General features: G+C 51.6%; 1 protein-coding gene across 2 annotated transcripts in view; it reads right to left on the reverse strand.

Moving 5' to 3' along the window:
* The window catches only part of CGN (cingulin), a 56,688-nt gene that overhangs the window by 34,211 nt on the left and 9,319 nt on the right, over positions 1–13,158 (reverse strand). For both annotated transcript variants that reach the window (XM_079957898.1, XM_079957899.1), the window contains exons 3-8: positions 11,970–12,070; positions 10,735–10,804; positions 7,099–7,197; positions 5,016–5,167; positions 2,941–3,082; positions 1,472–1,684 (exon numbers count right to left, since the gene is read on the reverse strand). In XM_079957898.1, coding sequence (XP_079814024.1) covers positions 1,472–1,684; positions 2,941–3,082; positions 5,016–5,167; positions 7,099–7,197; positions 10,735–10,804; positions 11,970–12,070 — 777 coding nt within the window. The remainder of the gene's footprint in view (positions 1–1,471; positions 1,685–2,940; positions 3,083–5,015; positions 5,168–7,098; positions 7,198–10,734; positions 10,805–11,969; positions 12,071–13,158) is intronic.

Consider the following 13,158-nt stretch of genomic DNA (forward strand, 5'->3'; position numbering starts at 1 on the left):
CCTAATGGTAGGACCGGTCCCCGGACAAGATGTCAAGTTACCGTATTTTTCGCTCCATAGGGCGCACCTAGTTTTCAGAGGGGGAAATCAAGGGAAAAAATATGATTTCCCCCCCCCCCAAGCTCTGGGAGCAGCGGACAGGCTGCACGCAGCCTGTGCACTTCTCCCAGACCTTCTCCCTGCTTCTGCGGGAGGTGGGGGAATTCCCCCATCTCCCGCAAAAGCCCACAGGAGCCGCGAACCCTTTAAGGAGTGTGCAGCTCCTGCGGGCTTTTCGACCCAGCTTGTGGGGCTGGCGGTGGGGGAAAGCGCTGCTCAAAGACCAGCCTCAAAGACCAGACTCTCCTGGCTTCAGCGAAAGCAACGCAAAGCCTCCGGAGCACAGGCTTCGTAGGGTTCGCGTTGCTATCGCTGAAGCCAGGGAGCCTGCATTCGCTCCATAAGACACAGACACATTTCCCCTTAATTTTTGGAGGGGGGGAAGTGCGTCCTATAGAGCGAAAAAGAGCTATAGAGCTCTTTAAAGGGTGCGCGGCTCCTGAGGGCTTTCCTACCAGGTGGGAGAAGGGACTGATGAGGCCAGCCAGTCCCTTGTCCTTCCTCGGGGAAAAGCCCCCAAGAGCCGCACGGAGCTTGTGTGCAGCTCTTGGGGGCTTTCCCCGCCTGCCTCCCCCCTGCATTCGCTCCATAGGACGCACACACATTTTCCCTTGCTTTTTAGGAGGGAAAAGGTGTGTCCTATAGAGCGAAAAATACGGTAAGTGGTGACCTGGATCAGCACAATGGTCCGTGGGCCAGAACAGATGGACCCGCTGTGGCATGTGTTTCTAACACAATGCCTTATCTCCAACTCTGACCAAATGGCTCTGACTGGTAGCAGCTCTGCAGGGTTGCAGATGGAATAAATAATAATAATAATAATTTATTTATACTCCGCCCATCTGGCTGAGTTTCCCCAGCCACTCTGGGCAGCTCCCAATCAAGGGTTAAAAACAGTACAGCATCAAATATTTAAATCTTCCCTAAACAGGGCTGCCTTCAGATGTCTTTTAAAGAGAAGATAGTTGCTTATTTCCTTCACATCTGAAGGGAGGGTGTTCCACAGGGCGGGTGCCACTACTGAGAAGGCCCTTTGCCTGGTTCCCTGTAACCTCCCTCACTTCTCGCAATGAGGGAACCGCCAGAAGGCCCTCGGTGCTGGATCTCAGTGTTTGGGCAGAACGATGTGGAGAGTTCACGTAAAAGCCGACATGAGGGTCTAAGTCTTGCCACCGAGACTGTGGGTGAGGGCCCATGACCTGCCTGGTATCCCTGCACACAGAAAACTAGCCTGTCAGGGAGAGGACAGGCCTCTTATCCCTGATGTGCTAGATTTCCAAGTGCGAGGGGCTTCGTTCTCATTCACAGAAAGAAAGCCATCTACGTGGGCCTCCCATCTGCAACTGGAGATGGTCAAGCCCAATGGGCTCACCTGCGACACGTCCTCCATGTTACGCCGGAGCTGCTCCATGTCGTGCTGGTACTCCTGCCGCACCCGGTCCAGCTCCCGGTCGTGACTGGCCACCTCCTCCTTCAGGGCCCCCTTCAGGGCTGTCAGCTCCCTCTCCCGCTGGCGAAGGTGGTCCTCCAGCTTCTGCCGGGCCCTCAGAACCTCCTCCAGCTCCTCTCTGGTCTCCAGCAGCTCCTGGGGAAAGAGGGCAGAACTGGCTCTCACGCCATCGGCTCAGCCTTGGCAGGCCGGCTCCATCAGGCACCTTCTGGCACTGAATTGGGCCAGCTTTTAGAGCTTGACTTTTTCCTCTTCCCTCCGTGTCCCTTTTTCCTTGCGTGTTGTGGTTGTTGAGTGGTTGTTGTTGTTGTTGTTAAGATTATAAGTTTGATTATAAGGGACTGTCAAACATAAGCCACTCTGCTAGCCATTTTGGACGAAGAGCAAGGGTAAAAAGGAAAAGGGACCCCTGACCATTAGGTCCAGTCGTGGCCGACTCTGGGGTTGTGGCACTCATCTCGCTTTATTGGCCAAGGGAGCCGGCGTACAGCTTCCGGGTCATTTGGCCAGCAGGACTAAGCCGCTTCTGGCAAACCAGAGCAGCGCACGGAAACACCCTTTACCTTCCCGCCAGAGAGGTACCTATTTATCTACTTGCACTCTGATGTGCTTTCGAACTGCTAGGTTGGCAGGAGCAGGGACCGAGCAACGGGAGCTCACCCCGTCGTGGGGATTCGAACTGCTGACCTTCAGCAAGTCCTAGGCTCTGTGGTTTAACCCACAGCGCCACCCGCGTCCCATGAAGAGCAAGGGTACAAATGCTCTAAATAAGCAAATAAATAATTTGCAAAACAAAGCCTGCGCCTACTTGGAGTTTTTCTTAGAACAGGGGTGAGCAACTTCAGGCACAGATTATCTGTCTGGCCCTCAGGAATCTTCCCAGACCACATCCCATTTCATCCTCACAAACAACCCTGTGAAATGGGTTAGGGCAAAATACAATCATTGGTGCAAGAATACGCCTAAGCGAGCTTCATGGCTGAGCAGGGATTTGAACTCTGGTCTCCCAGGCCTGGGGCAACCTTTTGCCCCCCAGATGCTGACCAACTACAACTCCCATCAGCCGCTGCAACATCTGGAGGGCCAAAGATCCCCCACACCCGGCCCTTGTCCAACACTCTTAACCACAAAAGTGGTTTTGCTTATCTTCCTATAGACATAGAAATGTAAGGCTGTCGTCATGCAGGAAGACCTGTTCAATCGTGGAATGGACTCTCTTGGAATGCAGTGAACTCTCCTATGCTGGAAGTTTTAAATCCAAAATTGGGAGGAGGGGCACCTGTCAGGAATTATTGAGCTGTGATCCCCAAGGTCCCTTACACCCCTACAACTCTGATTCTATTACAGGAGCACGTTGCGGAGCTACGCAGAGACTCCATGGAGCCACTTACTTTCAGCAAAGCATCCCTGTCTGGAGAGTCTCCCATCGGCTCCCGGAACCGGTCCAGCTCCTCCTGCATCTCCATCAGCTGGTCTTCCAAGTCGGCCAACTTGGCTTCTGTCTCTTCCTTGATGGTTTTCATGTCCTTCAGCCTTAAGAATCAGGAAGGAGGAAAGAGAAGGGGGTGGGAGTTCATCTTAACTGTGCCGGGTAGGGCTAGAGGCGTCAGTAATAATAATAATAATAATAATAATAATAATAATAATAATAATATTTTATTTATATCCCGCCCTCCCCAGCTGAAGCTGGGCTCAGAGCGGCTTACAACAATAAAAGTAACACAGCATTCTAAAATCAATTCAAAATCAAATTAATGGCAACCATTGGGCTAGAGTTCTATGGGGATTACCAAAGCAGGGGGTCAGGCTGCGCCTTGGGCCAAAGGCCTGGTCTTGCAGGCCCAGCTCCAGGGTCTTGCAGGCCCTGCGGAAAGATGTCAAGTCCCGCACGGCCGTAGTCTCTTGTGATAAGAGCGTTCCACCAGATCGGGGCCCTTGCCGAAAAGGCCCTGGCTCTGGTTGAGGCCAGCCTAACCTCCCTGTGGCCCGGGACCTCCAGGATGTTTTTGTTTGAAGACCGTAAGGTCCTCCGTGGGACATACCAGGAGAGGCAGTCCCGTAGGTACGAGGGTAACTATCAGACTTTGAAAAGCCGGCATGACTTGATCAAGTTCAATTTTGTCAAATCAATTTCGCCAAACAAGTTTCCATTGGATCGCAACTCATTGCTAGTTTTGAACTTGATTGTGTTGTTGTTGTTATTGTTCATCTTCCTTAGTGGGATTGGCAAGCCGCTAGTCTGAATAATGCTTTTTGTAGGGTTGGGGACCACTGGAGTAGAGGATTAAACCAAAGTCCTTCTGCTGTGTCCTTGCCTACAAAGTTTATTCACCCCATGAGCCTGCAATACAAGTGTCACCGAGACTGCAAGTGACATAGGCGAGTGTGATGGCCTGGGACTCAGACTCGGAGCCAGAGGGGTCTCAGTCCGCACAGGATCCTCTGCCTCAGGCAGCATCTGAACCAAGTCTGGGGCCTGATTCTGAAGAGCCCCAGTCTGCACAGGTTCCCCTGCAACAAGCACCAGCTGGGCCGAGTCCGGGGCCTGAGCCTGCCCTGGCTCCAGATGCAGGGATGACCTCATTGCCTCCAGCCGGGCCATCACTTACAGCTGCTCCAATGCCAGTTGGGTCAGGAGAGGCTGAAGCGGCCTCTGGGTCTAGTAAGCCACCGAAGTCGCCCGAGCTGCAGAGACTCAGGTCTGAGAGAAGGAGAGACCTGAGTAGTTGCAGGAGGAGTGCTCGCCTTCGGGCGAGACAGGGAGGTGAGTCGCCAGGGGATCAGGACCGGCCGCTACCCCAACAGAGATAAAAGGCTGCTGGATCCTGTTTCAGGTTGCGGGAGCAACGTTGCTGTTTGCCAGAACCTGCCTGTGATCCTGTACCTGTCCTTGCCTGGTTTCCTGCCTCGTGTCCTGTCGGACTGACTCCTCGCGGAACCCTTGGATTCAGGACGGGACCTGGACCGCATTGCTCGGGTTACCCCCGGGCCCAGAACAGCGAGGCTGCATGGCGGCGACAGTGGCAAGAGCTGCGATTTGGCCGCAGCCAACTCTGCTCCCCCTCCCCCAGCCCTCTGGATCCAGAAACGGCAGATCTGGACGCTGCGGCTGGAGCTCAAATCCACCCCTCTTTCACCCAGGTGCTATGGGATGCATTTCTACCCTTTCCAAATGGGTGCCACCTGGTGTGGTGGGCGGGGCCAGAGGCAAAAGTGGGAGGGGCAACACATGCAAATTTTTACCTCTGTATAGCAGCCCTGCTTCCCTCTTTCCCCCCAAAGGTATGGTATGTCCTTTTTTGCTGTAAGTCGCGTGGAGACCTTCAGGTGACAAGAGCCCCCACCTGAAGGAGGGCAGGATTCAAGTGCAACCTGGGGGTCTTGAGATCTGGAGGAAAGGGTGGGCTTGCACTTAACTCGGGGGGGAGGGTTCCCCCCAACCCCCCCCCCACAGATTTGCACTTACTCTTGTACGCTGCCCTGGAGTTCCTGGCTTTTCTTCTCAAAGGCCACCCGCAGCCGGTGACACTCTTCTTCCGCCTCCTCCAGCTGGACCTCCAGGTCATGGGGGGCGCCGTTCCTGTGGCCGTTTTGCAACAGCTCCAACCTCTGACGAAGCTGCGTTTGGGGGGGGGCGGTGAAAGAAAGAAAATAAATAGGCCCAGAATGCAACCATCTACAGGTTTTTTTTCCAGATGTTCCGGCATTACCCAGAAGCCTCTGCTTCCACAGCTTGGATGGGAAGGCGTGACAAATATGGTGGCCACAAACCCACCGACTGGGGAGCAGTGGGGAGGGGAGGAAGGAGCAGAGACCCCAGGCCCCTAACCCCAGTATTGTCTACACTGACTGGCAGAAGCTCTCCAGGGTTTCAGGCAGGGAACGCTCCCAGGCCTACCTGGGGATATTTGCTCTACCACCGACCTACATGCCGCATTTTAGATATACCGGTATTTTTTGCTCCATAAGACGCACTTTCCCCCTCCTAAAAAGTAAGGGGAAATGTGTGTGCGTCTTATGGAGCGAATGCAGGGGGGAGGCGGCCAGTCAGTCCCTTCTCCTCCTCGTAGAAAAGCCCGCATGAGCCGTGCGCTCCTTAAAGGGTGCGCAGCTCCTGTGGGCTTTTGCGGGAGGCGGGAGTATTGCCATAGCTGCACACAACCCCTCCGGCCGGGAGAGGCTGCGTGCGGCTATGGCAGAAGCCAAGACAGAAGCTGTCTTGGCATCTTTGCTCTTTGGGGCGGGGAGGATAATTTTTTTTCTCTTGATTTTCCCTTCTAAAAACTAGGTGTGCCTTATGGTCCGGTGCGCCTTATGGAGCGAAAAATACGGGTATGTGTTAAGTTTCTAGTCCTTGTGGTTTTAAGGAGATGGCTGTACTAAATGGGAACAGAGGAAGCTGCCTTGTACTGAACCAGCCCCTTGGCCCATGTAGCTCAGGATTGCCCGACACTGGCTGGCAGAAGCAGGGGACATTCCTGGGGCTACCTGGCGACACCTGGGACCTTCTACATGCAAAACAGGTGCGCTGCCCCTGGAGACACAGCACCTCTCTCCCTAAAGATAAGGGCAAGACTCTGGTCCTCATGGTTCCGAATCGAGGGCTGATTTTAAACAGGGAACAGGAGACACGCCCAGCGCCTTTTTTCCAGGAGCCTGAACCTGGGACCTCAGGAAGGAGAACAATGGCCCCATGTGTTCTGTTTCTTGTTTGTTTTGAGTAGGACCGTGTCCTCAGGGAAAAGACAATACAGGTGAGGCTCTTGTTCCAACAAAAGGGGAAGAGGTGCTGTTGCAGGAATTTATGTATAGGTTGGGGGGGGGGTGTTTGCCCCTCCAGCAGATATCATGCACACGCAGCCCACTACCAAAACCAGCACAATCACTTTTGTGACTTGTCCCCACAAAACACTTCATCACAGTTTCTTCCTATCTATTCAAAGGGCCTCTGCTGCATGATTCCAAATGTAAGAATTCACTGATAAATTTATCTATGTACCGGCTCACTGGGAAAACTTCAGAAATTCATATAGACACGTGAGCTCAGCTCCTCAGCAGCCCCTCTGCCTGAGTGATAATCCCTGGCATCCTGAGACCTGAGTGCCAGACAGGTAGCTATTCCAGAAATAACAAACCCAGATGAAGACAAAAGGGTGGGATTAACTTGGCTGGGAAACAGGGAAATGTAAATATCTCTTTTGTTACACTTGACGGGTGTTTGGTGGAGGGCAAAGAGAACCATGGGGCAGGGTCAAGGATGCTCAGATTCCGGCCACCAGACCTCCCCTTTCATGATGTAACCGTGATGTATGAGTGATGTAGTTTGGGGGGAGTGTAACATGGGGATTAGCAGCTAATAAAAGTTTGGGGGCTCTTTTGTTCGGGGCTTCCATCTTGTTCCACCTTGTGGCAGGTGGGAGTCCTGTCACGACAGTCTTCAATAAAGACCAAGCCTACTGGCTGCTGTTTTGCTCTGGTATTCCTGGCTGGGGTCCTTGTTTTTTGTCCAAGGGAGCCCTCAGATTTCTCCGTTAACAGTGCCAACACACCTTGGTTTCCTCGTCCAACTTCCGCTGCAGCTCCTCCACCTTCTGCGTCTGTTCGCCCGCCAGGGGGAGAGAGGCTGTCGACTGCGCCGTGGGGGCAGCCTTCCCAGAAAAAAAGGGGGGGGGGAGAAGCAAAGGACATCAGATGGGGAGACTCTGGAGACATGGAAAACGGTTGGCCGCTTGGAATTCTAGGAGGAAACCACCACCATCGCAAAAAACCCATAACCTGGATGTGCGTGTTGAGCCCGCTTTTATCTACGCTCTATACAGCTGACTGTGCCCCCAAATACCCCAGTAATAAGATCATTAAGTTTGCAGATGATACAACGGTGGTTGGTTTAATCACTGCTGCAGAGGGGGAGGCGGACTATAGGAAGGAAGTTGAGCAGTTGGGGGAGTGGTGCAGGAAAAACAACTTACTCCTTAATTTAAAGAAAACAAGAGAGATTATTGTGGACTTTAGGAAATGTAAATTGAACATTCAGCCACTTATTATTGAGGGGAAGTGCGTGGAACAGGTCTCGGTGTTTCGATTTCTGGGAATGGAGTTGAGAGATGACCTAACCTGGGGAGAAAACAGCAGAGACCTGATGAAGAGAGCACATCAGAGGTTATATTTTCTGAGAATCCTCCAGAAAAACAACCTCTCAAAGGATCTGTTGATGGCATTTTACCATTGTACCGTGGAGAGTGTATTAACTTATGGTCTGCGTGTGTGGTTTGGGAACTGCACGGTCAGGGAAAAAACAATGCTGTTCAGGGTTGTAAAGACTGCGGAGAGAATAATTGGGTGCCCTCTTCCCACCTTGGATCAAATCTACGCTTCCAGGTGCCATAAGAAAGCTGCAGAGATAGCGCAGGATAGTACGCACCCCGGAAATGATCTCTTTCAGCTTCTGCCTTCTGGGTTATAAAGACCAGGACTAGCCGCCTGAGAAACAGTTTCTATCCAAACGCGATTCTGGTTTTAAACACAGTATAAGGAGTCTCTATAGTATATTGTATTTTAAGATGGGGTTTCAGAGTTTTTAGGGGTTTTGGAATGTCTTATGTAGATTTTTCAATTTCGTTGTTCTGTATGGGACAATGACAATAAAGATATCGTATCGTATCGTCTGCCCCAGCCCCCCTGGGACCGAGAACGAGGCAGCAGAATGACCCCCCACCACGCTTTGAAATGTAAAGCTTGGGCAAGCAGCCTTCTTGCACCCGAGGCCCTTTCCACATCCCTTCAACCGGAGAGTCATCTGTTCGTGGCCTCCCTCCGCCCTCAAGCAGCCGGTCCTCATGAGGTGTCAGTTTCAATAGAGAGAGAAAGAGATCCCTGTCAAGAAACGAGGGCTGGAGGGAGGGCAGGAGAGAGAGGAAAATTTGCCGGGAGAGCTCTTTAAAAAGAGAACTGAAGTTTGCAAAAAGAAAAAAAGAAAGATGTTTGGGTTCATGTTTGAAAAAGTGCTAACAGCTCCCCCCCCCCCCCCCGAAGATGCACAGCAGGAATTCATCACTATCTGAAGCTGAGCAGAGATCAAAGCTTCTGGGCTTTTAAATGGTTTCATCCAAACTCTTGCTGACACAGGGATCGTTTTTTCCCCCTCTGCAAGATATTCGCTGTAAATAGAAAATCCACTTTGCCCCACAGAGTAGAGGACAGGCAGGCGAGAGTTAATCTGTCCCTTTTCCACGTTTCGGGGGTCTCATGGGGAAAGTGGGGAGAAGGGAGACTAGTTTTGGTTGGATAGGGCAATGGGAAAGCTGCCCCCCCATATCAGAAGGAAAATCCTCTTTCTTTGTGGAGAAAATGCACAAAAAATAATAATAATAATCAGCTTCCCAGTAAAGAGAGCAATTGTCGTTCCAGGGCTGGTACAACCAGTGCTTTTTTCTAAAATAAATGTTTAGGGGTACTCTCATTTTCCTACTCATATTAAAATACTGCCCCTCAATGAGGCCAAACTTAGATTCGCAAAATGTTTAGGGGTATGTGCACCCCTGCGTCCCCATAGGGAAAAAAAGCACTGGGTACAACTCTAGACAACCCACAAGTCTTATGGAGGCTTGGGGGACTAGAGTCCTGAGTTCGGGTCCTGCCTTTCAGAACAAAGTAGGGCTCCAGCCCTCATAATTCCAAATAAAAGGCTGCTTTAAAGAGGAGAGGAATCTAACAATACAAGCCACAGGGCCTACCTAGCTCAGCATTGCCAACACTGACTGGCAGCGGGGTTTTGGGTTAGGGGGAGATTCCCAGTCTAGCTGGGGATACCAGGGATCAGGTCTGGGAGGTTTTGTATAACAGAGTGGGGACTCTTCCACCGAGATCGTGGTTTGCACCATGAGACCCTCCCTGCCCGCGGACTGTCTCGCCAGAGTGGTGCATGCTCTGGTTATCTCCTGCTTGGACTACTGCAATGCGCTCTACGTGGGGCTACCTTTGAAGGTGACCCGGAAACCAACTAATCCAGAATGCGGCAGCTAGACTGGTGACTGGGAGCGGCCGCCGAGACCACATAACACCGGTCTTGAAAGAACTACATTGGCTCCCAGTACGTTTCAGAGCACAATTCAAAGTGTTGGTGCTGACCTTGAAAGCCCTAAACAGCCTCGGTCCAGTAGACCTGAAGGAGCATCTCCACCCCCATCGTTCTGCCCGGACACTGAGGTCCAGCTCTGAGGGCCTTTTGGCTGTTCTCTCCCTGAGAGAAGCGAGGTTACAGGGAACCAGGCAGAGGGCCTTCTCGGTGGTGGCGCCCGCCCTGTGGAACGCCCTCCCACCAGATGTCAAAGAGAACAACAACTACCAGACTTTTAGAAGACGTCTGAAGGCAGCCCTGTTTAGGGAAGCTTTTAATGTTTAATAGGTTATTGTATTTTAGTTTTTTGTTGGAAGCCGCCCAGCGTGGCTGGGGAAACACAGCCAGATGGGGGAGAGCTATAAATAATAAATTATTATTATATCATTATTACGATTGCACATAGCCCCAGGTTCCAATCCTGGCGTCTCCAGTTAGAAGAACAAGCTAGCAGCCGATAGTAGAGAAAGCCTTTCTCAGCCAGAGACCCTGTCCATCAGAGCTTAGCAGACAATATTAGTCTCAAGGGACGATGTTTCTCGCTTGGTGGAAGGCAGTTACAAATGGAAACTCTGGGAAAATCCGGCTTTCGGGTTTCCCACAGTGGCTGGCCACTGTGAGAACAGGATGCTAGCTAGATGGCCCATTGGCAAGCTAGGCTCTGCTTATGTTCTTTGTAGAGTGTGCATTGGGATTAATGCAGAGCTTAGCTATTCCTTTCTTAAAAGGCAGGCTGCCTCACACCCAGGCCTATCCTTTCCCTTAATCCCCTCGTGACCTTCTTGGTATGGTCTCCCAAGAACACAGTAAATAAATCTCCACAATCAAACAAACCGTAGCCATCTCGGGATTTGGAGAATCCGAGGGCAAGTTCCTAGTCCTCATTGTTCTGGGGAGAAGCCCGGGAATATTGGCATCCCGGCGGAACGGATGTAGGTTCAGCGGTCCGTCCTTGTCCCCGTCCCCTCGGAACTGGGACGCATCGACCAGAGAGAGGGCAGGAATCACGCCAAGGAGGAAATGATTTCGCCTCACAGCTGTGACACGGTGTTTTCCGCCAGGTACTTACGGATAGCGCTTGGACCTTCTCGAAGACGAGGTTGGTCTTTCTCTTCACCGCTGCATCACTTTCCGTGTTTCTGAAAGTGACAAAAACGTTAAAAAATAAATAAATAAAACCAACCAGCTCAGCTTAGAATGAAAATCGCCATCATGTCAGATCCTGTTATTCTAAATAGGATCCAACAGAGCCCCGTGTGTGTTTGTGTGCTCCTAAAATGTAATCCAAACATTTACAAAATTTTTTACAGCAGACCCAGATAGGGTTAGGGACGTGGGTGGCGCTGTGGGTTAAACCACAGAGCTTTAGACTTGCCGATCGGAAGGTCGGCGGTTCGAATCCCCGCGACGGGGTGAGCTCCCGTTGCTCGGTCCCTGCTCCTGCCAACCTAGCAGTTGGAAAGCATGTCAAAGTGCAAGGAGATAAATAGGTACCGCTCCGGCGGGAAGGTAAACAGCGTTTCCGTGTGCTGCTCTGGTTTGCCAGAAGCGGCTTAGTCCTGCTGGCCACATGACCCAGAAGCTGTACGCCGGCTCCCTCGGCCAATAAAGCGAGATGAGCGCCACAACCCCAGAGTCGGCCACGACTGGACCTAATAGTCAGGGGTCCCTTTACCTTTACCTTTTACCAGATAGGGTTAAAATATGGTACACACTGGCAAGATGCAAATAAATAAGTCATCTGTGCACCGTATTATATTTTAATTTGCTCCTGTGAAATTTATTTTCAAATAAAATAGCAATAATAGTAGTTCTTTTTATTTTTTTAAGGGATTAAACCCCAATTTCTGAAGAACAGGCTGAATCATAGAATCATAGAGTTGGAAGAGACCACAAGGGCCATCGAGTCCAACCCCCTGCCAAGCAGGAAACACCATCAGAGCACTCCTGACATATGGTTGTCAAGCCTCTGCTTAAAGACCTCCAAAGAAGGAGACTCCACCACACTCCTTGGCAGCAAATTCCACTGTCAAACAGCTCTTACTGTCAGGAAGTTCTTCCTAATGTTTAGGTGGAATCTTCTTTCTTGTAGTTTGGAGCCATTGCTCCGTGTCCGCTTCTCTGGAGCAGCAGAAAACAACCTTTCTCCCTCCTCTATGTGATGAATGGGTATGATGACTAAATGGAGCTTCCAGATTCAGGAGCAATCTACCAGATGCTGTTGCATCCATGCCCCTTCCCGTGAACTTCCCGCATATATCCGATTGGTCAGAGCCCCTCCTCTGCTCCCGCCCCAACGCTTACCCATCCTTGAGAATACTGTAGATGAGCTCCTTTGTGTGGTCGCTGCTTCCGGGCTGAGATACCTCTCGCTGGTCTTTCAGGAGGTCTGGGGTGGACTTCAGCTGGAAGGAAAACCCCAGAGATTAAACCCCAGCATTTTTGAGAGGGAGGGAAGCAGTGTTTTCAAAAGTCTGCTGCCAGTCAGAGTAATAGTAATAATTTATTATTTGTACCCCACCCATCTGGCTGGGTTTCCCCAGCCACTCTGGGCGGCTTCCACAGAGACCAAAAATACACTAAAATATCACACATTAAAAACTTCCCTGAACAGGGCTGCCTTAAGATGTCTTCTGAATGTCAGGTGGTTCTTTATTTGCTTGACATCTGATGGGGAGGGAGTTCCACAGGGCGGGTGCCACCACCGAGAAGGCCCTCTGCCTGGTTCCCTGTGACTTCACTTCTCGTAATGAGGGAAACGCCAGAAGGCCCTCGGGGCTGGACCTCAAGTGTCCGGGCAGAACAATGGAGGTGGAGACGCTCCTTCAAGTATACTGGACCGAGGCCATTTAGGGCTTTCAAGGTCAGCCCCAACACTTTGAATTGTGCTGGGAAACGTACTGGGAGCCAATGTAGGTCTTTCAAGACCGGTGTTATGTGGTCTCGGTAGACAACACAGGGCTAGACTAGGGCATAGGAAACAGCCTTGGTCCATCTGGATCAGCGCTGACCACACTGATGGGCAGCGGCTCCCAAGGGCTTCAGGCGGTGGACATTGTTCATGCTGCCAGGAGACGCCAAAGATTGAACCTGTGACACAGGTGTTCACCAATAAGCAGGTGATATCTCTCGTTTAAATTGGAAGCAGGGAAGGTGGCGAATGTCCTGTGTGAGTGTCTGGAGGTGATTGGGGGGTGGATGGTGATTATCGGATTGAGGTTGAATCCTGACAAGACAGAAGTACTGTTCTTGGGGGACAGGGGGCAGGCGGGTGTGGGGGACTCCCTGGTCCTGAATGGGGTAACTGAGCGCCCGAAGGACCAGGTGCGCAGCCTGGGAGTCATTCTGGACTCACAGCTGTCCATGGAGGTGCAGGTCAATTCTGTGTCCAGGGCGGCCATCTGCCAGCTCCATCTGGTACGCAGGCTGAGACCCTATCTGCCTGCAGACTGTCTTGCCAGAGTGGTGCATGCTCTGGTTATCTCCCGCTTGG

Source organism: Podarcis cretensis (assembly GCF_951804945.1).
Source record: "Podarcis cretensis genome assembly, chromosome: 16".
NCBI lineage: Eukaryota > Metazoa > Chordata > Lepidosauria > Squamata > Lacertidae > Podarcis > Podarcis cretensis.